This window comes from Megalops cyprinoides, chromosome 11 (assembly GCF_013368585.1).
Source record: "Megalops cyprinoides isolate fMegCyp1 chromosome 11, fMegCyp1.pri, whole genome shotgun sequence".
Classification (NCBI taxonomy): domain Eukaryota; kingdom Metazoa; phylum Chordata; class Actinopteri; order Elopiformes; family Megalopidae; genus Megalops; species Megalops cyprinoides.
The window spans coordinates 29,856,804-29,883,533 of NC_050593.1; the positions used below are offsets into that span (position 1 = coordinate 29,856,804).

Here is a 26,730-nt window from a genome sequence, read left to right on the forward strand (position 1 = left end):
CAGATTTACACACAGTACAAGCTAAACTGCGCGGACAATGGGTTACAAAGTTACAACAAAGCAACACGCATGACCACCGAGACAATTTTTCAAAAGTATTACATGATAAACACAGCAACACAATCACAGCCTTCCTTCACATGACCTTTCTTCACTAAGGCCTACAAGCCTCTGTTTAGTAAGGTCAGCAGCTCGAGGAAGGTCAAAGGTGGCAGCTGTCCGGCTGGAGATAAGGAGGAGTCCGCCACAAGGTCAGAATCAGAGGTGCGTGAGAAGGAAGAGGGAGGATGTGAGCAAGGACAGCAAAGAGGGCAAGAAAGATCAGGCAGGACAAGGGGAAGGGGGGGTGAAGGGAAAACAGAACAGGGGGTAGAGGTGACAGAGGTGAAAGACACACGCAGGAAACAGTGTGATAAGGGCCCGTGCAGCTGGTGAATGCGAGGCTGGCGAGTTAGGATTTACCTGCTTCTTCTCACCCAGCACTGATATGGAGACGGGCCAGAACTTCCTGGAAGCGAACACGGATTTAGAGATTACCATCTCAGCTGCAGGACACGGTGGCCGTTCCAGAGACTGGATCAGCTCGCACGAAACACAGCAGGTCTGCCATTGCGCGCCTCAGTCAGGCAAAGGCTTCAAACACTTTTTGTATATGCATGTGTGTGTGTGTGTGTCCGTTTGTGTAAGGGACGTGAACATGCATGGACAACACACATGTGTGCCTACCCATGTACATATGTACGTATGTTTGTGTGAGTACAATATAATTCAACTGTCTCAAGTACTTTATACAACTTCAGTATTCTATCTGCCCAGAAGCAGACAAGCTCCCCCTCTGAGCTAGATTCTGCTCAAGGTTTCTTCCTGTTAGTTAGGGAATTTTTCCTTGCCACTGTTGCCTTGGGCTTGCTCTCAGGGGGTCTCAGGCCTGGTAACAATGTAAAGCTGCTTTGTGACAACTTGTTTTAGAAAGAATTATACAAATAAATAAATTTAATTAATTACATAACAATATACATGTATATGTGTATGAAAGTATTTGTGTATGTATGTGTGTGTATATATTATACACGTATACGTGTGTATGTAACGTAAGCGTACATGCATAATATACATACGTATATGTCTATGTAAAAGTGTGAGTACGTGCGTGTGTGTGCGTGCATATGCATGTTTGTAAGTCTGTATGAATGCGCACGTGTGTGTGTATGTGTATATGTGTGCATTTGTGCGTATGTGTGTGTACACTATGCAGCCCCCCCCCGGATGGAGGCCCCTCTCTCACTGTTGCACCCCCAGGAAGGCGAGCAGGGCCAGGTCCGGCTGCTTGTTGAGCCGCAGCACACACTCCCAGTACACGTCCTCCTCGCGCTCTTTCTCCAGCGCGTACAGGGTGAAGAGCGGGGGGTACAGGCGCGGCAGGAGCACGGGCAGCAGCAGGGCGGAGCTGCTCACCACCCGCCTGCAACACAGACATCCCACAATGCATCACCTGTCACCGACCGCGCGGCCACTCCTCCTCCTCCGTTTTCAAAAGCTACAAAAGCCGGCATAAGAGGCCAGCGACTGTAGATAAAGACATTCGAAACCCCATCCAGGGGAATTTTTTTAAAGGATGATATAAAGGTTAAAAAGAGACTTTCTTAATCTCCTGACAGCCTGCCTCTAAAAATACAGTGAAACACCTGTGAAGTGGCACTGGAGCCAAGGAGGCTGCACAGTGACAAAAGTGTAAAAGCAAAACGGGGAGATGAAAGAAGTCATTCTGAAATGGAAACAGCTCTGTGGTGCACTCCACCCCCCCCAACCCGCCACAAGTCAGCTACACTGACAACTCCTGCAAGCAAGCGCATTACAGATTCCTCCTGCACAAACGCTGTTCTTCTGCCTTTGCATTGCAAATCCTGCCTCCATGGACTCCTGCCATCTGGCAATGATGGGAACGTCGGGCTGGTCTGCGGAGTGCAAGTCCCTGCTGTAGCAGTAGAGGGCGCTGTAGTCTCACCCTGGCTGGGCCGGCTCTGGCTGGGCGACCGCGTCCGACGGGCTGCTGCCCCTCCTGTCCGGGGAGTCCGTGGTGGTTTCGGGGATCACGCCCCCCTCCTCAGGCAGGTCGGGAAACAGGAACCTGGGACAGACACAGACAGCTTAGAGGCCCGCACCAGAATGCACCACAGCCCCTCCCAGACACGCCCCTGCCTACGCTGACTTTCACTCCCATTGGCCTCTTAAGCAGGTAGCCTTGGCTGAGCTGTTAAGTGAACTGATCTGGGGTTTGACATCATATTCAGAGGTCTGTGAATAGGGGGCAACAGTGTAGCACAGTGGCAAGGAGCAAGGCTTTTAACCGAAAAGTTGCAGGTTCGATTCCCTCCTGGGGCACTGCTGCCGTACCCCTGAGCAAGGTACTTAACCCAGAATTGCCTCTGTAAATATCCAGCTGCATAAATGAACAACATGTAAAAAACTGTAACCTAAGTAAGTCGCTCTGCAAAAATGCACCAATGCACAATTCCTGGGCCTAGAGTGTTTTGAAAAACCAATTAAGTTTAACAGCGAGAGCTGGCGCGACTTTGTCTGAGTGCCACATAGGGACGGTTCCAACGCCTCACCTGACCAGCTGGAAGATGCGGCTCAGGTAGGACTTGATCTCGTTGACGGCCTGCTGCAGGAGTCGGCGGTTGGCCCCCACGCCCACGTAGGTCATCCTATACACGGCCACCAGGGTCTCCACCAGCCGCCCCAGGGGGTGCAGAGGGGTGTCACACGCCTGCGGGAGGGCGACAGGGGACAGGGGTTCGGAGGGAGAGACCAGAGGGAGGAAGTGAATAGCAGACTACGGCGATGTGAGGACAGTGAATTCCTGGAATACGACGGGCCTGATACCTACAGTGCCGTGCCATTAGCCCGTCTTTCTGACTCGCTAATCTGATGGCTGGCTGCAGCCCTTCTTTCACCGTTAATCACATTTCCTTCTGTCCATCTGTTGACTTGGAGGCGACTTCTGCAGGGTTTTAAAGCACTCCCAAGGGAGCTCACCTTGATGAGGCCACAGACGCTATAGGTTCAGCCTGGCTCACCTTGATGAGGTTGGATCACCTCCATTCAGTAGGGACTGATGCTATAGGTTCAAGTTGGCTATCCTTAATAAGGTTGGATCACCTTGATTAGGTAGGGATATACTCTATAGGCTAAGTTTGGCTCACCTTGATGAGGTAGGGATGGAAGCTATAGGCTCAGTTTGGCTCACTTTGATGAGGTAGGGATGGATGGTATAAGCTCAGTTTGGCTCACCTTGATGAGGTAGGGATGGAAGCTATAGGCTCAGTTTGGCTCACTTTGATGAGGTAGAGATGGATGGTATAGGCTGAGTTTGGCTCACCTTGATGAGGTAGGGATGGATGGTATAGGCTCAGTTTGGCTCACCTTGATGAGGTAGCGCCGGATGCTCTCGTACTTCTCCATGGTGACGGGCCCCACGTGCTGTGGGATGAACTCCAGACTCTCCAGGGTTTTATTGTGGGAGCGGCTCATAAGCTCCGGGCTGCAGAAACACACACACACACACACACACTTGTGACTACTTGTGCATATACATATGCATATACATGTGTGTGTGTGTGTGTGTGTGTGTGAGACACTCTGTGAGACTGTATGTGTGTGTATGTGTGTACCTGTCTCTGTGCTGTCTGCGGTTGGCTGTCAGGGTTACGGCGATGTTCTCCCAGGCTTTCCAGTTCTCCCCCTGGCCTGGAGTCTCACAGCCCAGCCGGCTCCAGCACTCCTCAAACACCGCCCTCCACTTCTCCTCCGGGCGCACAGCCAGGCTCCCCAGCTTACTGCACATACACAAACACACGCACATACACACATGCACATACACACACGCACATACACACACGCACACACACGCACATAAAACATATAATTACATATAATTACACACACATTCACATATAAACACACACAAACAGCAGCATTGTTTCTCTAAATCATTTCAAAGGGAGTGTAAACATTCAGTGTACATGTATATATTAAGTGCGACACAGACCAGTATTAGTAACAAAGCATGATTCTCCCATTACTGAACAATAGTTCACAATATCCCTCCCAAGTCAATCACACACAGGTACTCACACAGCCCGGTTCTTGTCCTTGTCGGACTCGTACAGGTTGGGTTTGTAGTAGGAGCCCGATACCTTCAGCCCGGTGCCCCACACTCCGTTGAAGGTCCCCTCAAAGTAATCCCCATTGGGCATGGTCAAGGTTCCCTGAGAAGGGAGGTGCAGAAAACAGGGTGAGCGCCTCCTAGAGGATGAACCAGATGGGGCATTTGTGTGTGAGTGGGACTGAAGCATTTTCTCTTTACTCCTGTGGAATCCTTCATCCTAACCCTCCTCATCATCATGACCAGCACCCTCATCAAAATCATCATCATCTCTGGGTCCAACTGAAATAATCAAGCTAGTTTACACGCTGAGCGTATTACCATAGTAATATGTTTTCCGCTGTGGGGGGCCGGGGGCAGCCCTAGAATCAAACATCGCTGACTGACTGAGCAGTCACTGTGGCGATGACCTTCGACCCCTAGAGCAATGAAGATATGCCTATTTGCTTCTTGTTTTCTTTGCAGGTGGAGCACATATCAAAATACACACTGGTGTGATTTCCAGAACATGCTTCAGGGAAGACCTTGTTACTATTAGTGTTATTTATTATTAGTAGCATTATAATCATTTATTATGATTTATTGGCGTGGCAAACGCGTTATCCAGGGGACTTATATAGCTTACCTTTTTACACACCACCCACCGATCCAGCAGGATGCTTTACAGAGGCAGTTCAGGTTAAGGGCAGCATTGTTCAACATGAACCCCTGTTAACAGGTCAGCTTCTCTGACCAGCCTGCTACGCTGCTGTCATCTATCTCTGTGACTGCAGGTAAATACAGCCCTGCACTGTCCCGGCTTCAGTGTGTGTTCATGCGTGTTCTCCACCAGCGTGTTTGTGTGTCCGACATCAGTGCTTGTATTCCGTGTGTGTATGTTCTCCACACGCATGTCTTTTATTTCACCATGGGCTTTACACCTAACTGTTCTACATGTGTGTGAGTATGTGTATTCAACACTTTTGTGTGTGTGTATGCATGTCTGAGTGTGTGTGTGTGTGTGTGTGTGTGTGCGCGCGCGCGCATGTGCTCTACAGCAGTCACCTTCCCGCTGAGGGTCCAGTCCTCCGAAAATTCCCCCTCGAACGCTGTGTCATCCTCTGACAGCAGGATCCCGGTGCCCTGGGAGCGGAAAGGGTTAAAAAAAAAGCCGCTACAGAGCCGAGTACAGACTGCAGAGGATCTGGCAGGGCTGACTCTGGTTAAAGCCGAGCCGACATGCTGAGGACAGGGACCCACCATCATCTTGTTATTGTTGAAAGCGCCCTCGTAGTAAAGGCCGAACTGCGTGACGATGACACCGTTCCCCTGGCGCTGGTCATCCTGCCACATGCCCATGTACTTCTCCCCTCTGTGAAAGAACAGCAGGGTGGGAGGAGTCAGTCATGAGGGAGGAGCCAGTCGCAAGGGAGGAGCCAGTCGCAAAGGAGGAGCCAGTCACAAGAGAGGAATCAGTGATAAGGGAGGAGTCAGTCATGAGGGAGGAGCCAGTTAAGAAGGATGAGCCAGTCACAAGGGAGAAGGCAGTGATAAGGGAGGAGTCTGTAAGTAGGGATGACTCAGCCATAAGGAAGGAGTCAGTCACAAGAGAGGAATCATTATTAAGGAAAGAGTCTGCAATGAGGGATGACTCTACCATAGCGGAGTCAAACTTAACCCACTCATACAGCAGCCCAGGTCAGCACTGTTTCCAGTACGTACAGAGGAATTGTGTGTGAGATATGATCATGCACAGCACTGGGTGGGAGTGAGGGAGGTTTGCCACCTGGTGATGTCATCGTTGACCCCGTAGCCCGTCCTCTTGTCCTGCAGCCACTGGCCGATGAAGACGCTGGGAGAGGAAGAGGTGAGCTTCCCGCTGCGCAGCATGCCGTGACCCTGCCGCATGTTGTCCTGGAAGGAGCCCTCGTACACTTCCCCTGTGGCGTACCTGACACGGTGACACGGTGACACGGTGACACAGTGACACGGAGGCAGGTGAACGGCATACATGCACACCCCCACCCACACACACGCACTCACAAACACAATCATACTCACACACAGAAGCCCGCACTCATACTCAAACACATGCTCATCCCCATCCATACACATGTACACGCACACACATACACAGACACACACAGGCAACCGTACACAAACACATGCTCACTCCTGTCCACATACAAACATTCACAAACATACACAAACACACACGGACACACATGGACATACACGCACACACGCACAAATACTCCAATCCATACAAACACGTGCACACGCACGCACTTATAGGTCCCGAAGCCGTGCATTTTCCCCTCCCTCCAGTGGCCCTGGTAGTGGTGGTTCTTGTTCAGGGTCTTATTGGGAACCATGTACTCGCCATAACTGCAGACGCACAGGGAAACACACCGGCACAGAGACACATCGTCACAATCACAGAAGTGACCAATCCCGCACCCAGAAACAACACCAGCTTATTGGCTGATTGGCCAATGACTGACACATGTCCTCTGACTGACCCGTCCTCCAGCCCATTCTTGAAGGTCCCTGTGTACGTCCTCCCATCCAGCCACTTCAGCACCCCCCTGGAGGCACACAGACACAAATCAGCCTCTGTTCACGAAGTCAGCCCGGGACATCTGTGTGCCTCTGCTCCCCCGAGGACTCGGTGCGAGTCGACATACAGCACGGGATCGGCAGAGAGGCCAGACCCCGGGCGACTCCGCCCTGACTGATGCACAGCCAAGCCAAACCACTCATGAAAGGGAGAGAACACCCACAGCACACGGAGCTATGCCAAAACAATACTTACACAGACTCCATCAGCCTCTTCATCAAAGACCGAGAGATACAAGGAGCCATTACGTCCCACAGGAATTAGAATCCACAATGAACGATTTACGAGAAAATGGTGCGTCTGCGAGACATGCATTTATGTATTTGCACTTTTATGTGTATTTATTCACTTGAACCCTTGTGATTTGCTTTTATATGTCGTGTAAAGTTTTATGTCCTTTTCATATTTCATAACAACTTTATCGTGTTGGACAGCAGATATCCGTCTAATGGGGCAATTTCTTGTTTTGCACTGTTTTTGCCCAACACCTGTGAAACAGTCTTGAACTTGGACGCAAGTCTGGATGTTTTACAGCGATGTTTGTGAAATCTGTGTTAAGGGCCAGACAGGCTTCCGTGTGTGGGACGCCAAAGCTTGGCACCGGCCGGTTCAGACTTACTTGCCGTGTGGCTTGCCGGCCAGCCAGCGGCCCTCGTAGGTGGCCTCCTTCAGACGGCTGTCCTTGTAGAAGGTGTAGGTGGCCGTGCGGGATATGGGTGGCTCGGGCCTCTGCGGCGCGCTCGAGCCCGGGACCAGCGCCTCGGCCCCGCCCCCGCTCAGGGCCTGGTCCACCGCCTGGTTGATGGCGCGTAGCCACTTGGCCTGAGCACACAGGAGGCGAGCGGTTCAAGGGGTTAGAGCTCACAGCTGGGGCTGCTTTAAGTTTGGCAGACCTTACACGAGCCGTCTGCCGCGCCTTCAGCGTAGAGGAGAGATAGAAGTCACAGTGCAGCGCGTTACAAAGGCGCGCGTGACTCCACGCACGCATGACACGCGGAGGTGCCTACCTTCTCCATGGGGGAGGACGCCAGAAGAGTGAAACTCTCCTCGGGTGAGGTCACCTTCAGCCCGTACCTGGCCACACAGAAGAGGAAGGGTTACAAAGCGAAATGACACGGCTGTCCTGTTCAATGTACGCACTGAATGAAAGCTCGACGGACAGATGGGCGAGCTGACAGTTTGACTGACTGACGGACAGACAGACGAGCGGACAAGCAGACTCACAGGCTGGTGTCTTCCTCGGAGATGGGCTCCACCCACAGTGTGGCTAGCGGGAAGACGTGGTGGGTGGAGAACTGGGCAGAGGGGGACAGAGAACAGAAACATCAGCATTCTCTCTCTCTCTCTCGCCTTTAATCTGATAAGGAGAGGGCTGTCAATGCCACTCGCACCACAAAAAGGAGAGGTATGGGACTCCTGACTGCTCTCAGCATGACATATCAAAAAGCATATCACATCTGGAGTTTCGGCCTAATTTCCCTATAAAAGGACCCCTGTCACGAAGAAAGACCAGCAGATGTACCTCCTTCACTCACAAAGGCACACCAAGTTAGCAAGAGCTTGATATAATATTGAGAACAATCTCCGATTACAACAGCGCTACAGATACTGGCAGCCCAGTTAGCGAGAGTTTGTTTTAGGGATATTTGTATTGTTCTACACATGAATATCCCATCCTCTCATCTCTCAGGAGGACAATAAAACACTTCACATCCACTGAATATAAGCCGCACCTGCGCTGATGTTTAGGTGCTAACGGCAGAATTTTGTTAACAAGCAGCACGTATAAACTTTCTGGGTGGACAATACAAATGAGCGCATCAAGATCATTTCTTTTGAGCTGCACTATTTTGCCTGGCACCTGTGTAACTATGTACGCAAGTATGGATTTCTTTTTTTTTTTTTATTCTATGACACGGCGGTTTCCTCTTTTCCACAGAGCTGTCTCTCAGCCGCCAGCAGCAGCAGGGATCGGGTGACGGAGAGCAGAGCAGCGTGGGAACTGAGACCCATCTCTGGGTGGGACGGGGCCGGTCTGCAGCGGAATCGCACACATATGGCTTTGTGTTCTCTGGCCGATTTCCCGATCTTAGTGCACGGTTCCCCTACGTGAGCGCGGGCCCTCACAGACAGCTTTATCCCGCACGCACACAGGCAGACATGCTGCTCCTGCTGCCTGTAATTCAAATGCTACACACTGTCGAACAGTGTGAATCAGACTGTCGCACAGTTTGGGGACAGGCGAGGTAGAGGCGCTGCACCACGCGGCGTGACATCACCTACAGGAGAATGTGTCAAAAGACCGAAAGGGCAGGAACAGAAAGGCACAGACAGAGAACCGAAGAAAGCAGGAAAAAGGAAAACAGACTGACTATTCTGCAGAACCAGGAACCACTTCTCTCACTGAGTCGTCCAACGGGAAATAACCACAGAGACTGAAAACTCACTGGGTGATGCAATACATCTGTTTCATCCGTAATAAAAGGCAACCTAAACTCACGTAGACTGGACTGAAGAGAACAGACAGCATGTTTAATTTAGCATGGTGAAGGAACTCAGTCAATTACCGTACCATCGCAGGTTCAAATCCCATGCGCGGAACTGCTAATGCATCCTCTAGAGCAAAGCACTAAACCTGCAGTGAAAATATCCAGTGTTATAAATGGATCACAACTCAGAATGTATACTACACAGATCCCTCTGGACTAGGACCGCTACCAAACAAATGAATACTAATCATTAATGACTTCGAATAAAGAAGAAACCTGAAAAGGAGCAACGGCAAACTCTCACACAAGCATATAGAAACGCAGCTGCTCATTTTTTATGCAGCGGTGCTGTGTGAGTCTGACCGTCACTCTGCTCTGAGCAGAAGCAGCATGTAACCCTGCAGAGAATCAGTCAAAGTAGGCCTACTCCATGGTCACCCAAAGACCAGGAGCACATAGGACCATCCTAGCAAGGAAAATCAGAGGAAGAGAGAAAGAAACACAAAGAAAAGGAACAAAGCTCAGGCTGTTCCAAGCACTAACCGGGAGGGGGAACTTAAACTTAAACCTCTTTTCTCACGTCACAGAAACTGAGAAAAGTAATAACCAAGGCTGGGGGGGGGGGGGGGGGGGGAACTTAGAATACAAACACAGACGTGAACACAATCAAATGGGGAGCAACTTCTGACTGCCCACGGACTTTTCTAGGCTCATATGCCCACTTCGAGCCACAGTACATTCAGATTTCCGTCAACTTTATTTTGAGGTTCTGACGGATCAAGTGGTGAGCCAGTCCATAAGAAAAAGTCACGTAAATCCACTCAAAGAAAATCTATACATAAGACTAAAATACAGCTGCCTTGGAGCACTGCACATCCATAAGAACATCCGAGCATCTCTCCCTACAAACATAAAATAAGTAAGGGACAGACCCTACACTGGTTGTGCAGTTATCTGTGGTAGTGTTAACATACTGCAGTCTGGACAGGAAGGGCACAGGGCCATTGACTTCTATCCCTAACAGCACACTGTGCTTCTACACTTTACCTCGACTGCCACTGTAAACACTCAACTGTGTAAATGGTTAATAATGTTCTGTGCTGTTACATAGCTTGTAAGAAGTCAAGCCGTAAGTAATGTAAGTTGCTGTTGATAAGGGACGCTTACTAAGTAGATAAATAATTTCACTCGACCCGGGTGGGAAGCCTTGGTTGTTACTAGTCTGTTACACACTACATCCACACGCTAGCAAGGGGGGTCTCCACGGGTCTTGGCTTGGGAAAGATTTCTGCTGTGATGTCTCATTTATGGACATTACAATAGGTGCGGGCCAAGCTGAAGCCTTTTTGTCTGCCTCTCTCCCCTTCAAAATGGCCCAGTCTCCCTCGTACTGTGTCTGAGACACTGTTAATTGAACCGGACAGGGTTGCGTTTGTCCAGAGTTCAGCCATTGGTTTTTTTTTCCCCCTGCTTAGTCCGAGGACAGCCAAGGGGCAGAGGGCCTCTGTGTTCGAGAGCATCTGAGCTGATCTTCATTCGGAGTGAATGGACACCCGCAGCAGGTTCTAACGGGGTGAAATGAGGCAGGCAGAGGCCTACTTCCCAAGCCAAGCCCGGGACACACGATGAGGGCTGCGCTAGAGTGGGTCAGACACTCCAGCTACTGCATACTTACAAAGTTCTTATAGGGGACCACGCCCTGACAGAGCAAAGACAAAAACGGTAAACTTGAAGGCTTGACAGCATCAGAGGCAACACGCTGCACAATGTAACAGCATCAGTTTTTAAATCCACTCATTCGTGATCTTAAGGCACCACCTGTTGCTGCTGTTCTCCAGGTGTGACCCCCTCCTCTCCCGGCTTCGCTGCGCGCTCACCTGCCTCACGGGGGTGGCGGGGCACTCACCTGAGCGTGGACCAGCGCGTCGTTGAAGAGGATGAACCAGTTGACAGAGAACCTGCCGGCGTTCTGCAGCGTCAGGGCCTTGTTGCTGCTCTCGCACACCAGCCGACGGGACGGCTTCCGCAGGGAATCCTGGGAAAAGAGCAAGACAGCCAGCGACAGTGAGCGCAGACCGGGCTGGTGACACATCCACGTTCGGATCAGATACTGTCTAAGCTACAAATGTAAGCGCTTTGTGAGCAAGCTGTTCAGCCTGGATCAGGACCAACGTCAGTCACATCAGCTTTAATAGGGCTATAAAAACTACAAAACATGTTTCCCTTGGGTCACACAAAGCTACCCAACAGGTACAGAAGAAAACATTATTTTTTTCCCCAGATGAAGGGCTCTGTTCACAAGTGAAAAAGCATTTCTATATCAAGATGAACACCTACATACTAACATTCTCTGTGTAAGAGCACAGAAGCGTGCTGTTGCCTTGCTCACACACCGCACATGCTCACAGACAGCAGAAGGGACCTCACAGTCATCTTTCCTGGAAAGCTCTTCCAGAAGTGGTAGGTGTATTCCGCTTCCTTCCTCTTCCTCTTCAGGAGGAGGGCCAGGGCTTCGTACTTGGAGCAGCCGTCCTGCAGCTTCTGGTAGTCCAGGGTGCTCTGAAACCAGCGCACACGGAGTTAAACCAGACTGCACACCACAACCCATACATTTCAATGATGTCACAAGGAGTTTTTAGCATGTGTGTGTGGATGTGTGAGGTGCCAAAAACAACAGGGCAGGGTTTAAGGCATGTCTGAAAGAGTTTGTGAGTTTGCGAGATTGTACCGAAGTGTGTCGAGTATGCCGTGGGTGTCGTTCCTTCTGCCTACGAGTACTGGTGTGTGAGAGGGTCTGTCCGTCTGTACGCACCACCTCGAAGCAGGTGGCCAGCTTCAGCAGCAGCCTGCCGTACTCGTGCAGGTGCCGCACGGGCAGGTAGAAGAGCGCCACCAGCAGGTCACTCAGGGGAACGTTCTCCTCGCTGGTTTCCGCCAGCCGCTGCAGCAGCTCCGGGCTCTTGCCGAAGAAATCCCTGAGGAACGGAGGGAAGCAGCCAGGTGAGACGAGGAGAAAAGGTAGAGGAAAAAGACAAAGAGTAACGTGCTTCCTCTCATTAAAAGTGCATAAATGCCAGGGCTATTCCATGCCAGTGAGAATGTCACAGTTAGAAATGCATGTCTTATCTGCGGGAGGGGCTCACAGAGATGGCTTCACCAGGGCCTGGAAACCACCCATCACCAGGAAGTTCCCCACAGAGCTACAGTACCTGGGGAGACAGAGACAGCATCATAAATACAGGTGCATGTAAAGATGCTAACATATTATACTGTGTGTTATACAGTGCATCACATCAGCAGAGTGCACTGTATAACACACAGTATAATAATATATGAAACACTGATATAAGAATCAACCACATATACTGATCTAAAAACGCTGGGGCAGAAAAATTACTAAAGCAACCCTGTTCAAAAAAATCTGCTTGTGAAAATGAAGGAATCTGCATATAAGAATCAACATGGTTTCATATCACGTAATGTACTCAAAAGAGTACAAGGGCACATCATTTACAAAATAATCCATTAGAACTTAAATTACAGCGCTGAGATAGCTATCTCTCTAATTACCGGGATAAATGTATGCAGCTTGAATGCAAGTCAACAACACAGGAATAAGAGAGAGGCTTTGTACTGAGAAAAAATGCTGCCTTCTTGAGTCTTACAATAGCCTCGAGACCAATGAATGAAATGCAGCTGAGAAACTGGGCATTCCACTGCCTACACTGTCCATAGTTCTCACAAGAACTTAGAAAGTGTCAAATCATTAAAACAAATGCAAACTGGCCAGGCACCACAGCAGCAACTACCATAGAACCACTCAAAAACACTTGAGTTAAATTATTTCTTTTGAATTCCATCAAAGTTAAGGACAGTCATTAGACTATGGTATTACAGCTCAAACAGCACCACAACTTACTTAGTTGAGGTTCTTGGTAAGTGTCCATTACCTTACTTGTTGCACTGACCCATGTCAGCTCAGCAAGCTAACATTACTGATGCCGGCCTTCTTACAAGGTAAGCTTAGCATAGCTATTGTTACTTCCTACTACACTGGCATGAAAGACTGAGGAGATGGACGTGGAGGAGAAAGGAGCTCTATGCCATGACTGATCAAGCAGCCCTATACAGACAGAAGTTATGTGCAGTGTTTTTACTGGAATAATATGCAGTTTATGTTTGGTAAAAAGTCAGGCTGGGAGTGCTGATGAAGTCCACGAATGCAGCAGTGTCGGGTATGTGAGCAAACACCAGGTTTGGCTCCAGCCTATGCTAGCATGTTTCTAGTAATACAGTGGAGGGGTCAGAACTTCAGTGTAAGACAGGATATGATTATGCGTAGATAAACTGCAAGGAGAACAGGAAAGTGGAGCAGACATCAAACGACATCTCCAGGAGCAGAACAATATGATTATGAGTAAACATAAAAATGCATATTCTTGATTTCTCTTGAGACTTGAGAATTCTCAAGTCATTCTACCTACTTAACGCTTTCCAGCGGCCAAACTCGACACAATGTGCGACACATTTACTTCACACGTCAGCAATTTCACACGTCAGCAATGCGGTCACGGCCGAAGCCTGTCTGGTGCTCTGTTTCGCAAGTTTGCCATGCATTTCCCCGTGCCCTCTTTCTCCCCGCTCTGCGCTGTGCTGTGTTGCTCTCTTTCGCTGTGTGGGCTCTGCGCTTACTCTTTGTACGTGTCCAGGAAGATGGCGGCGTGCTCGAGCATCACCAGGCCTTTGACGTCTCGGCCGCGGCGCAGGAAGGAGGTGAGGGAGACGGAATGCTGGCCCGTCAGGTGGCACAGCCGGCTGAAGTGTCCAGCCAGCGCCTGCAGCAACTGGTTGGTGGTAGGGCCAAGCGTGACGGCCAGGTTCTCTACAGGGGAGCGTGAGGAACACGATACTTTCTGTGACTGATTCACAAACAGATCAGATATTGTAAAAAATTATAGTAACTTCTGACCAGACACGGCTCAGAATAAGAGAACTGTTGAACCAGACGGCCTTACTATCATAGTTACAAAGCAAGAACAAAGCAAAAGACTCTGCTGTTTAAAATAAAACACCAGGATTGGACACAATTAGCGAGTCACTGATCATGCAAGACAGCTCCACCCATTCTGGGGATCATTAAACCACCCACTTATGACAGCACTGATGATATAATCCTCTTACTGTGTGATAACCTTATCCCACCCACAGTTCCACCCCCTGCCGCCCTCCCTTCCCCTCTGGCCCCCAGAGCACCGCAGCCGTGTGACTCACCCAAGCCCAGCAGGGGGCGCAGTATCTGGCTCTTGACGTTGCTCAGCTTGCAGTAGAACTTCCGCTCGGCGGCGGCCAGCTCATGCAGGCTGGCGATGAAGCCCATCACATTCCGGTCGGCCAGCGCCAGGCAGCTCTGCCCGCCGGCGTACACGCTGCTCACGTAGCCCAGCTAGGATTTAACGACAGGCAGCGAGACGGACGGCTCAGTGAGGCTGTCACTAAGGCCCCTCATACACAGAGGCTCATGGGCAGTAAAGCTCCGCTGTGAGGGAGGCTGTGGTGAGGGTACTCACGTGCATGCAGAAGGGCAGCAGGACAGCCTGTGGGGTGTACCCCCCTGATTCCGACTGGGGGCTCCCGGGCGCCCCCTCCCTCACCTGCCGGCCGCAGTAATACAGGATGGGTTGAAAGCAGTCCCCGTCCGCCAGGAGCAGGGTGTGCTGCTGTCCCGCCGCCACGTCCCACACACGGATCCCCTCAGACATCTACGGAGTCCCAGAGGGGACAAATGGTGAGCAACAGTGGTATATCAGCAGTACACATCTAAATGAGTAATAAAGCACAGCCTGCTTGGCCCAGAGGAACTGGGCCTGATTAAGTGTGTTTTATGAGATGGCACAAGATGGTGGAGCTGTGTGGTCCCAGCTCCCTGGGTGTGCGGTACCTTGGCCAGTCTGGGCACGGTGCTGGGGGAGTCCATATGTCCAAGCTGGCCAGAGCTGTTACTGCCCCAGGAGAACACCTGAGAGCCACACACACACACACACACACACAGTCATTTTTATAATCTACACTCTCAGAGCGGTCCCATGTATGTAGGCTATGAGACGGCCCCAGTGTGAAGGGATGTGTGATGTGGTACCTGAGATTGTGCTGTCAGGGCCAGAGAGTGATGGGCCCCTGCAGCTACCCGCACCACCTCCTTACTGCTCAGACTCTTAATGCACAGGGGCTGCAGCCTGGGGACAGAGATACACACACACGCAGCTCAGCCCCTGTGACATCCGCGCGCACACACACACACACACACACACCCCTCAGCTCCTGTGACTCCACGCGCACACACACACACACACACCCCTCCGCTCCTGTGACTCCATGCACACACACACACACCCCTCAGCTCCTGTGACTCCACGCACACTTCTCTCACCTTGGCAGGATGTCTCCGTGTCCCAGCTGCCCCTCCTTGCCCCTCCCCCAGCTCCACACCTCCGTGTGCAAGGAAGGGAGGTGGTCCTCAGCCTCAAAGACAGGCGTGGGTGTGAGAGCCACCGCTCGAACCCGGGGCCGGCTGACCTTCCGCAGCAGCCGAGGGGACACTGCACAGCAGACAGAGAGCAGGGATGCAGGAGCATTCTGGGAAAAGTAAATGTTCCGTTTCTGCATGCCTACAATTTCTGCCCATGGGTCCCAATGGGTGTGACAAGCTGCTCTGGTTCTGCTCTGACGGGAAGTATAAACACACCAGCCAGGACTCTAATGCATGATTTAAAAGAATGACAACCTAAAGGAACCATTATCCCTCCCCTGGGCTTCACCCCAACACCCTGCATTTCACACTTCCCCAAAAACAAACAAGGTAAAAGCGTCACGGTTCATTCAGCTCACCCCCCCGACGCGCGTAAGCCCGCGGAGCATTGAGCGGGAGGGGCGGGGTGAGGAATAGGAGGTTCTGGCTGAGCTGAAGCAGCCCTGATCCCTGCTGGGGGCCATCTGTAGCGGAATGAGGAACTGCAGGTGGATGTTCGCTCCAGCTGAGCTCAGTGATGAGGAAGGGCTCTCCATGCCTTCCACAGCAACAGGCATTTTTTTCAGCCAATATCGGCTTTTAAAAAAGGCAGTAGCATTCAATTCTATTTCATGGCGGCTTCCACGCCACCTCCCCTTTCGGAAAGCATCTGCCTCCGTTCTGCATAAGCTCACAGCTTACTTTGATTTCAGTCATGTCTGTTCCAATTCCTACCCGATCTGAATAGGAATCATTCAGCAGACTCACAATTCAACCCACAGACCCGCCCCCAAAATCGCATTCGCTGGCTACGGGATTCCGGTATGGACACACAGCGCAAGTCACGTTTATCAGAACTACCGAACTACTGCAGGCAAACTTCGCTTTGGGACACATTTCCGGCGGCACACATAACAGCTGTGATTACTGTGTCACAACAGTCTTCAGTACGCCTGACCTCCATGTTTTCATCAGGGTCATTAGTGCTATTTGTTCCTGTCATCCTGCATATCGGGGCATTTGAATCCGATTAAACCTGATTGTTGCACTCTCAGTCAGTGGAATTTGTGTAAGAACCTACACCCTGCGCTTTACCCAGCGGTTCCCAGCAGCTAAGTCCTCTTAAGTCAGGGGCACACATTCCATTGTGGCTGAACACTTTAATCTCTCATCAATGAACGCCACCCTAGGAAATTATGTTCCCACACAGAGGCATGCTAATAAACACGCATACACATGCAGCCACCTTCTCATAACACTCATAACTCATAACATTCACACATTACACTAACGCTGCAGACACGTCGTCCTGCTGCCGCTGTGTTACAAGGTGGTGGTCAGGGCAACATGTGTTACCAGGACCTGTGGCATGCTCATGTACACGGACACACATGAGCACACGCGTACAGATACAAACGTGCACACGCGTACAGATACAAACGTGCACATGCACACGGACACGCACGCGTGCGCGCACTTACACAGATGGCCGTACGAGGTAAACAGGTGAATAAAGTGTGTACCCTGAGAGAGCAGCCCTGGCAGGGACAGCCTCCGGCTCAGCCCCTCGGCCTCCTCCTCCCGGATGTCCCCCAGGCTGGAGCTCTTCTTCCCCTGCATGGACTCCTCCAGCCGCACGCGCTCCTCGCGCGTCTCCTTGCCGCCCTCGCCGGGCCCCGGGACGCTCCCCGCGGCCCCGGAGGGGTAGTAGTAGCTCATCACCTTCTTGAGGGAGAGGGCCTCGTAGGTGGAGGCTACGCGCTCCCCGACCGCGGAGGCGCACGACACCACCAGGCTGTTGAGGGTGGAGCTCACGGTGGTGGGAGGAAGGCTTGCGGGGTCGGGGTCCGGGGTGTCGGGGTCGGCTGACTCCTCCAGGGGCTGCAGAGGGCAGAATGAAAAAGGTAAATACATGGGAATGATAATGAGACTGACACTGAAGACGTTACCCCAGGCCTGAGTGAGAGAGGAAGCTGGCCCCAAACGCTTCATAATATCAGCGCTACCTTCTCAATGAGCTGGGACAGCAACACACCTGAACGTGAAAGAAGGGACCGGCTCACCTGCGTGCACTGCACCGTGACGGGGGACTTGCCGACCTGCTCGGCTAAAGAGTGGTCTGACAGCCTCTTCAGGTAATCCTTCACCGCCTGCTCGTCGGGGTAGGGCGAGTTTTTGGGACCGGTCCCCATGCTCAAGGGAGTTTTACAGGAGTCTGCCAGAGGGGCAGAGTCGGGGTCAGTTTTAGGGTCGCCCCCGTCCGGCTCAGGTTTCTCCGTGCCGTCCAAGTCCTCGGAGGTGGACTGGGCAGATGCGTTTGCTGTGGTGGGAGGGTCCTCCTCGGACGCAGCGAAGGCAGGGGGTTTGGCCATGCTGGGGAGGACAGGCTCCGAGGGGGAGCTCCTGAGCCGGGGAGCCGGGGAGCCCTGCCTCGATGCCTGCCTGCCCTCTGCCTCTGCCAGCTCCACCCCCAGTGGGCAGTAGTGATTGTCAGAGATGATCACGTGGTCCTCCTTGTCGGTCATGGTGTAGAGCAGCTGGTTGCACTGGCCGCACTTGTCCTGCGGGGGGCGCCGGGCCTCCTGGGGGGCCAGGCAGCGCACCAGGGCCAGGCTGTGGAAGGCCCCGCAGGCCACCTGGAGCACGTACCTGCCGGCCAGGTGCTCCACCTTCTGGGGCTGCGAGACGGGGAAGACGCTGGTGACGAGGCCCAGCTGGCAGCCGCTGCCCCAGGCCCACACCTCGTGGCGGGCAGAGAGGGCCAGCGTGTGCTGCTCCCCGCAGGCCAGCTCCAGAACCCGCACCGCCTGCGGGGGGCTCGTCTCGGGGTCCACCACACTCACCGGCGTGGGGTCGGCCACCATGTTGCGGCCGGACAGCCCGCACTGGCCCAACGCGTTCTCCCCCCACATGTGCACGCCCCCGTCCTCGGTCACCGCTCCACTGTGGAAGCTGCCCGCCGCCACAGAGACCACGCGCTGACCGCTGAGGGCCGCCTCCAGGATCGGCCCCACAGGCTCCGACGGCTGGTCCGGTTTCCACGGCAACTCGCCGAAGCTATACACCTGCCCACCTGAGGGGACAGGACAAACTGCGGTCAGGCCTGCGGTCTCACACAGTGAGGGCAATGATGGCATACAGCAATACAAAAACACTACTGCGACAGTTACAAGCACAATCACAAGCAAATGATCAGAGGGGCAGCATGAAAAAGCACAGAAACCTAGGTGGAAAAACAGGCTTTTGCTGGCAGTAGTGGAGAGGAGTGGTGAAGGAACAGCACTTGTCAACCTGCAGGTGCAATTTCCAAATTTGCAGGTAGCACGCTGCCGTAGTACCCTCATGCAAAGAGCTTACCCTGAACTGCTTCAGTACAAAAGCACAGCCATGCAGATGGATAATATGTAATAACACAAGTGGCTGTGAAATAATCTCATAAACAAACATTAAGGAAAATTATGAAACAGCCTCTGCATTCCCCCCCCCCCCCCCCCCCCCACCACCACCCCAACATCCTCCGCACACCCGGTGCCCTCACCTTCTGCCAGTAGCACTCCATGCCGGGTCCCCAGAGCGGCCTGCAGCACCGGCCGGGAGAGGAGCACTCGTTCTGGGGTGACGCTGCAGGAGTAGCCCTTCCAAGCATGGAGCAGGCCTCGCTCCCCCGAACCCTCCTCCTCCCGGAAACTGTGGAGCCCGAACACACCGGAGGGGGGGGGGGGTCACAGGACAGCAAAAAGCACCCAAACAGTACCAAAATTTCAAAATCAACCTCTGTGATCTTAATCCACCACCGTTACTCATGGCTCAGGCCCTGAGACATATCTGTGTATCTGCACAACAGTCCTTATTGTCGAGCTCCACAGTACTCAGCGAAAATGAGGAAAGACACCAGCGGGCCACGTGACCACGCTGAGCTCATCATACCCGTTCTTCTGACTCTGCATCAGTGGGGCTTCTCCATGTTATCCCCGATGCGCTGCGAGCCACGCGCGGTGACCACTCTGAAAAGTAGGACAAACGCTGTCAGTTGCTCAACCAGTCGTTTCCATTTGAAAAAAAAAGAGCTGTCTACACTAAGCCGTCACACTGGTTGTGTTATCCCTGTTGTCTCATTTATTACTATTATTATTACTTTGCTCCATTACTAAAGGTGCACCTTGTTTAGTAAACTCAGCTGAACATCAAGGGCTGACACAGCTCTGTTAATGATGCAATAAGGTGAGAAAGTGCTATACTTTTTTAACTCTTTGATATATGTGGCCATAAAGAGATAGCTACTGAGGCAGTATTCAAACCGTTGTCAGAGCACTTGTACAGCTTCTAAGATCTCAATATCTAGAGGACAAGAGAACGTATTTGACTTTTCTTCAAAAACGGCAACCTACTTTTGGAATTGTCAACAACATGACGCGCTTCTGGGCCACTTTAACTGAGAAACAACTATAAACGGAAGGATTTTCGTAAATACAAAATATTTGACTAACATATATTAATGACTAACATATATTAATGACAGAATGATATGGAAATCATAGCGTTAGCAGCAAATACACGGGTAGAGGGGCACGACTACCAGCACCGCCGTGTTGCACAAGAGGGCAGAGATTGCGTACACTCCTGTTGACATCAAACGTAGCACAGAAAGTTCCCATTAATTGTTCACAGATACACCGTGGATCGACTTACAGATACGATCTTGGTACTTAGCTACTGCGGTCACATTTACAATTCTTTACCGGACAGGTAGAGAAGAGCGCAATGACAGTAGACCAGCTCGCTAGCTATCTGCCCGGCGATTAAGTTAGCCACCTAGTTAAGCAAATATGAGGAACAGAAACCAGATTTCGTACTAGCCACAACTTAGTAACATAACTGGCAACAGCAACGTACGTAGCCAGTGCTGCTCAACATAGCTAGTTTCTAAGCTAGTCTGACTGGCAAATTACCTTGCTAGATGTATGAATCGAAACCAATAGCTAACCAAGCAGCGAACAACTTCAAAGACGAAGCTAGCATAGCTAGCTAGCTACCTCCTGTCAAATTACCCAACAATCCAGCGATCAAACATTTTGCCTTGTTCTCCAAACAATGTGACACATTTACTTAGTCTAACGACTAAGGATGGTGTATCTAGATAGGCATTTATCTGCAAATACTTACAAAGACTCAGGGTTAGATGGCTAGACTAACTTGTCTAGCTAGCAGCAGCAGTATTTCGCAGAAGCATTTGCTTGTTGCTCCAGAAGCATGTTCCTGTCGGTCAGAAAATCAAGCCGTCACTTACTCTATCTATTCTGTTTACACTTTTACAGAATATCTACTCCTCGGTGTACTGAAGTTGATTTCGGATTAATAACCTTCAGAATCTCAGACCGACAATAGCTGGCAAGGCAAATAAACCTGAAAACACCGACGGCAAATTCACATTCGCTTCTGTTTGTTTGCCAGTCGTCAAACGGCAACTCAAGAGGGTCAAAACAGTCGCGACGGTTCCGTTTTCAAAAATGGAGTTTCCAGTTATTTTCCTGTTGCAATGACAACTTGGAAAAGTTGGCTTTGTTCTTTGATTCAGAGCTGTACATATTAGCTGGAAATAATTTTGTCCGACCCAAATTAATACATTTTCGCTGGGCAAATATTGACGAACGACGGGACCTGAAAAGACGCATAAATTATTGAGTTAGGAGCAACATGTTAGAAGAAATGTGTCATGGTATCTTCGACAGAGGCAGGTATTTATGGCAAATCTCTGGCATTGCCGTCATTATTTTGGGAGTATATTGAAATTTTACCATTGACTTATAAAGTACCTTATTGTCAGCGTTCATGAGGATGATACTGTATCAACACTAAAATTAAGTGTGTACTGTGAAATATCAAGGTGTAATTTAATTATGAAATAAATAAAAGCCAGTCTGAGTTGATGAAATATAAAATGACTGGATTTCAGTGTGCCGTTAAACCTGGACATGCCTGAGGTGTGTAAGACACTCTTGTGGTGAACATTACATAAAAACACCAGGTTTTGACCTTTGAAAAAAATCAATAAACAGTTACCTAATAGTCCTTCCTTTGAAAAACAGAAAAACAGAAGTAGGTTTTTAATTCTAAATGAAAAAGTATATACAAAGAAAATTAGATTAGACATCAATCTCTGTTGACTAATAGGAACAAATTCCATTGTTTATGAATTTCCAGTATGTAACTTGATAAAAATTTAATTGAGTGTATATTATACCTTCAAACAACAAAGTACATATTGTGGTTCTATATTTGCAGGAATGTTATACAGTGTAAACTCCTGTGATCCATAGGATATGAATGTTACTTCTTATTCTTCTTGTCTTGCTATTCTGGCAAAGACAATATTTTTGTGGTGAAGGTCAATAGAGGGTCTTCTGAGGGTTTGTGTCAGTTTGAATAGAAAAGACTCGGTGCACATGTGGTTCCTACAGTGTAGAATCTCTCTGTACAAGTGAATATATTTAAGCTGCCCAAGTGCAGCCATGTCTATGGTAATGTGTATTTTACATAAAAATAGAAATGCTTTTTTCAATGAGTGTGCGCTCATGCTGATCAATGTTCCTTATCGACAGTGTTTAAGGCTATAGTACTTTCACTGTGGCAGCAGTCATACAGATTCTCCTCAGTTAAAGAATGGCTCCTCAGCAGTTTCAAGAAACCCTGATGCACAAACACATTACACCCTGCTCTGAGCACTCAGGAACCTTTCAAAATAATGACAACAGACCCCTCTCACTGGTTTCTGAGCTGATTGGATGGTAGCTGCTAACAGCCCGTGCTGATTGGTTGGTGGCTCTCTCAGACAGCAGTGGCAGCAGCAGGAGACAGAGAGACAGTGCAACATCACAGAGAGAGAGAGAGGGAGAGAGAGAGAGAGAGAGCTGCCTGAATATCCTCCAGGAAGGGAGGAAAGAGGGGAGGATAGAGCCCTTTTTCCTTGTGACTGCTGTTTCCTGAATCTGTGGGAGGAAGTCAGGCTGTGACGACCACCCTGCGCTCGTGTCCGGGAAGGTGCTGAGGATGCCCGGGTTGGCGTGAGGTTCCAGACAGCCTGACATCCAGAGTTCCCAGGATGCAGAACCTGCGACAGGCGGCCACGGAGGCGTTCCATCGCCTAGGTGAGCAGACTCTCCCGCCCTGACAACAGCACCACGCTGGGCCCCCGGGTGTGTGTGTGTGTGTGGGAGAGGGGCAGGGTGACTGCAGTATCTGCATCAGCAGGTTTATGATACAGAGCCCGTAGCTTGTTGTTTATGTTACCCTTGGTTTGCATGTAGTAACAGCACAACTAGATTCAACCGGTGAAGGACAAGGCCCACAGCAGCCTAACTGCACAGGTGGTGCCAGATCCTCATTATGTGCCTTGTAACGTAGTTTCCTCCAGGGACGAGAGAGCCAGGCAGGGCTATCACAGGCTTGTCACTGATTCATCTGTTTCAGTTCGTAATTGCAACGTGAGGGCGTGTTTGGTAATCCAAGGAGGCGGTTATCAGAGGAGAAGTTCAAAATACAGCGCCGAGCGCAGAATGGTTGGGTGAGGGGAGACGGGAGGCTGGGGATCTGCGTGGTGTTAGGAACGGGAGCTTTCCCTCCCCAATGTGGACGCCAGCCCTGGCGATGAGATGGCTGTCAGGCTAGATTTATAAGTTAAAGAGGCAGGATTCCGGAGGAGCCAAATTGAATAATGCATCAGCCTGTGAGCTGCAGAGATATAAAACCCACACACACACACATACACACACACACACGCGCATACAGGTTATTCAAGGACCATTTAACTCATTCATCCAAAACAATTCTGATGAGTTTTGGTGTGTGGGAAGAGGGGGGGAACAGTTTGACTAGAGCCGATGCCAGCGCAGATTAGCGATTCCAGCAGCCGCATGTGAAAGAGCTTAATTACGGATCAGAAAAAAAAATAACGCTGTTAGCCATTCTCGCTCAGACTGCAGTGCAGGTGATGTATTGTTTTATTTGAGAGCTGCCTGGCATGTTGTTGCACACCAGCAACGCTCCCTATACCAGCACTGTTGCTGGCCCTGTGCAGTAGTTATGTATAAACCTACCCTGTCCCGCCCATGGCCTCACCTCCTGAAAATCTCTAATTCCCGCCTACTGAATTAGAGATTTCCCACTTGGGGTGACACACGGGTCAGGAAAAGAGGCTTAGCCAGGTGTGAAGCTGAGCGGGAAATGAAGGACCGTCATCTCAATCCATCCCTTCATTACCCAGAGTGCACTATGAGGCCTGAAAATGGACAATTTCTCCTCCCATTTATTAAAGCATTATATCCCGGAGCCAGTGCTGGTCTAAAGATTAATTAAAGAGACCCAGTCTGCCAGTGAAGGAATATGCTAAAATATTTCATGGTGTGTCTTTTTTTTTAACAAATCTTGGATGTGACACAGTAGAGAGTGAAAACATTGCCATAAAACCCTGTTCTTTTCCTGAGGTGCACTGAATTATTGGCTCTGTGTGCTGGTGGGCATGGTGTTCGGATGAGAGGTATAGTAGCCAAAGTCTCACAATTTCCTTACACCGTACTGTTACCATGGTGACAGGTTGCCATCCAGACGCTGCCCAAACTTCTAAAGTGTTCCGTGACCCTTCAGTATGAAGTTAGTGTCAACCCGTGGGCCAAAATCAGAGTCCTTCCCTATTCAATCTCACTCACTCTTCATCTCTTTCTCTCTCTCTCTCTCTCTCTCTCTCTCTCTCTCTCTCTCTCTCTCTCTCTCTCACACACACACACACACACACACACGCACACTCACACACACACACACACCAACCATGTGTCAGTACTGGAGGGATATTGCAAAAAGAAAGAGGTTGGATATCTCAAGCTGTCTGATGCTCCATTGCCCATGTCTCCTCTCCAGTGGAGAATTCTGATGAAGGCAGTCCCAGGGGGCGAGTCAGGTGTCTTTGAATGTGCTGGAGTTTAGGCTACAATCACTCCATGCCCCGCCTCTCACCCTAAGTAACATCAGCAATCATCACTCTTCCACTTACCAATTCACACTCAGACTTAGCCCATGAGAGTGAAGACACAGGTTTTAGTGGCTGATGGGCTTGTGAGCTGGGTTTCAGTCCCAGGTGAGTCACTGGTGTTAAATTGTAATCTGTATAGGTTGCCCTGGCTGATGGCATCTAGCAAATATAACAAAAAAATTACATCAGATTGAACATTTATTTGGAACCAAAGCACATTACATTACATTCTTACACTCTTATCACTCTGGACACTCTTATCCAGAGCAACTTACATAGACAATACACTTACATACACAATTTTTACATGTTTTACATGTTCAAACCAGCAACCTCTACATTATGAGCCCTGTTCCTTACCACTTTGCTACACTGTTGCTAGATACTGTGTGTGTATATATATATATATATATATATATACATACATACATCTGCATCACGTATATGTGAACGTCTGTTTCAATGGAATGGACATACTTGTATGCAAGCTTCACTCAACCCGTGTTTTTGTGAGCATAGCTCCTCTCACAGCAGTTTGGTGTGTGAATTTATTTGGGGGGGCTGAGATGGGGGCCATTAGAGGAATTTGGAGCTGTCATGTCCGTACGTATACACACCTCCAGGCCCTTCTGCATCCTCCCACAGACACCCACATCCCTAAAACCACTCGTAAGATCACACTCTTCCTCGCTCGTCTCCTCACATTCTCCTCCCAGTCAACTCGCACACTCTCCTCTGATCGTATGAATGGTAGCCAGGCTACTACAAATAGGGGATGCAGAGAATTTCACCTGGAAATGGATCAGGATCAGGACTCTTTCCTTGCCATTAACTGGCTTACCATTTTTAGTAATGGTGCCCTGTCAGTGGCAGACTCCTTTTTACATGTGGTAATTGTGCCTTAAATGATTGCATTACATAGCTACACTTCGGATGAAATCATTGTAATTCACACAATGAAGAGAAATTGGGTGAGTTCATGTAATGCTCAAAGGCAGATCTACAATACCACATCAGAAGCAATCAAGTAAAAAGAATTGGCCGCTAGTGGCTGATCCTTATTCAAAATAGGCTTTGTTAATCATGCAAAACGGTCAAAAACAGGTTTGGGATATTTCTCTGCCTCCTTCCCCAACCCCCCCCCAACTGTCTCCGCTGATTGTCCTCTGTCTCCCCGCTCTCACGCTATCCCGGCTGCCCCCTTCTCAGGATTTGGCATCCCCACTCAACATTTCACATTCCATTAGAGTCACTCCGCTAAAGAGATGGGCTGCAGATTCTTCTCAGAGGAGGATGCAAGCACCAGAATACCACCTGGATCCATCCCCTGACCCCGCAGTGGACCCCACCTCCCACCCACTCCTCCCCATGTAAAATCAACACAAAAATTCAGAGGAATGCGTGCGTTCCGATGGGGAACTCCTCCTGTTCCCACAAGCAGCAGCTGAAGGTGCCCCCCCCCCCCCCCCCCTCCCCACACCCCAAAAAAAACACAGCTCCCATGTGAGCCTCTCCCCCACGTGCCTTGACTCTCAAGGAAGTCGCTTCGCGCACACATGTGAAATCTTCGCTCATTGCACCCCCGGCCACACTCTGCACAGAATGCGATGCTAGCTGCCTGTGTGCGTTCTGCAGATTCCTAATCCCTACGGACAATGGAGGGCCCAACGGGAGCTTCGTGACTGACACAAAGGGACCGACGGCGCATATGGCTGGTGCTGTGATCATCGCAGGCCCACCGTGTAGGATTACTGCAGATAGAGGCAGGCTTATTGAGGCTGGCTGCTGTATCTGCAAGCTGGCCGAACCACTCGCCCTGCCTGGCTACAAGGCGACGTGGCCAAAACACATGTAGTTACCATCACATACTCTGTGTGGAGGTCAACGCCACGGTCCCTGGAGGATACTGTTTCAGAATAAGTCTGGTGTCATGGTAAATTACTGTGT

The 26,730-nt window shown here is 50.3% G+C and overlaps 2 protein-coding genes across 5 annotated transcripts in view; one reads left to right on the forward strand and one right to left on the reverse strand.

Annotated features, from left to right (window-relative positions):
• Positions 1–21,209, reverse strand: part of als2b (alsin Rho guanine nucleotide exchange factor ALS2 b) — a 23,740-nt gene extending 2,531 nt beyond the window's left edge. The window contains exons 1-31 of one of the 4 annotated variants that reach the window (XM_036540084.1): positions 20,925–21,209; positions 19,689–19,765; positions 19,300–19,448; positions 17,825–18,834; positions 17,285–17,642; positions 15,684–15,852; positions 15,393–15,489; positions 15,195–15,272; positions 14,824–15,015; positions 14,528–14,699; positions 13,949–14,138; positions 12,400–12,465; positions 12,069–12,231; positions 11,684–11,815; positions 11,163–11,291; positions 10,932–10,955; positions 7,992–8,062; positions 7,775–7,841; positions 7,387–7,589; positions 6,670–6,735; positions 6,437–6,535; positions 5,934–6,098; positions 5,408–5,519; positions 5,213–5,290; positions 4,138–4,271; positions 3,675–3,839; positions 3,427–3,544; positions 2,613–2,770; positions 2,006–2,128; positions 1,286–1,462; positions 463–508 (exon numbers count right to left, since the gene is read on the reverse strand). In XM_036540084.1, coding sequence (XP_036395977.1) covers positions 463–508; positions 1,286–1,462; positions 2,006–2,128; positions 2,613–2,770; positions 3,427–3,544; positions 3,675–3,839; positions 4,138–4,271; positions 5,213–5,290; positions 5,408–5,519; positions 5,934–6,098; positions 6,437–6,535; positions 6,670–6,735; positions 7,387–7,589; positions 7,775–7,841; positions 7,992–8,062; positions 10,932–10,955; positions 11,163–11,291; positions 11,684–11,815; positions 12,069–12,231; positions 12,400–12,465; positions 13,949–14,138; positions 14,528–14,699; positions 14,824–15,015; positions 15,195–15,272; positions 15,393–15,489; positions 15,684–15,852; positions 17,285–17,642; positions 17,825–18,834; positions 19,300–19,448; positions 19,689–19,708 — 4,731 coding nt within the window. In that variant the 5' untranslated portion in view covers positions 19,709–19,765; positions 20,925–21,209. Of the gene's footprint in view, positions 1–462; positions 509–1,285; positions 1,463–2,005; positions 2,129–2,612; positions 2,771–3,426; positions 3,545–3,674; positions 3,840–4,137; positions 4,272–5,212; positions 5,291–5,407; positions 5,520–5,933; positions 6,099–6,436; positions 6,536–6,669; positions 6,736–7,386; positions 7,590–7,774; positions 7,842–7,991; positions 8,063–10,931; positions 10,956–11,162; positions 11,292–11,683; positions 11,816–11,984; positions 12,232–12,399; positions 12,466–13,948; positions 14,139–14,527; positions 14,700–14,823; positions 15,016–15,194; positions 15,273–15,392; positions 15,490–15,683; positions 15,853–17,284; positions 17,643–17,824; positions 18,835–19,299; positions 19,449–19,688; positions 19,766–20,924 lie in introns of all 4 variants that reach the window. The other 3 variants (XM_036540082.1, XM_036540085.1, XM_036540083.1) reach the window with 3 other exon arrangements.
• A 1,443-nt stretch (positions 21,210–22,652) lies between these two features.
• cdk15 (cyclin-dependent kinase 15) overlaps positions 22,653–26,730 on the forward strand; it is a 38,704-nt gene continuing 34,626 nt past the window's right edge. The window contains exon 1 of the mRNA XM_036541409.1: positions 22,653–22,906. Within this exon, the coding sequence (XP_036397302.1) occupies positions 22,861–22,906 (46 nt within the window). The 5' untranslated portion in view covers positions 22,653–22,860. The remainder of the gene's footprint in view (positions 22,907–26,730) is intronic.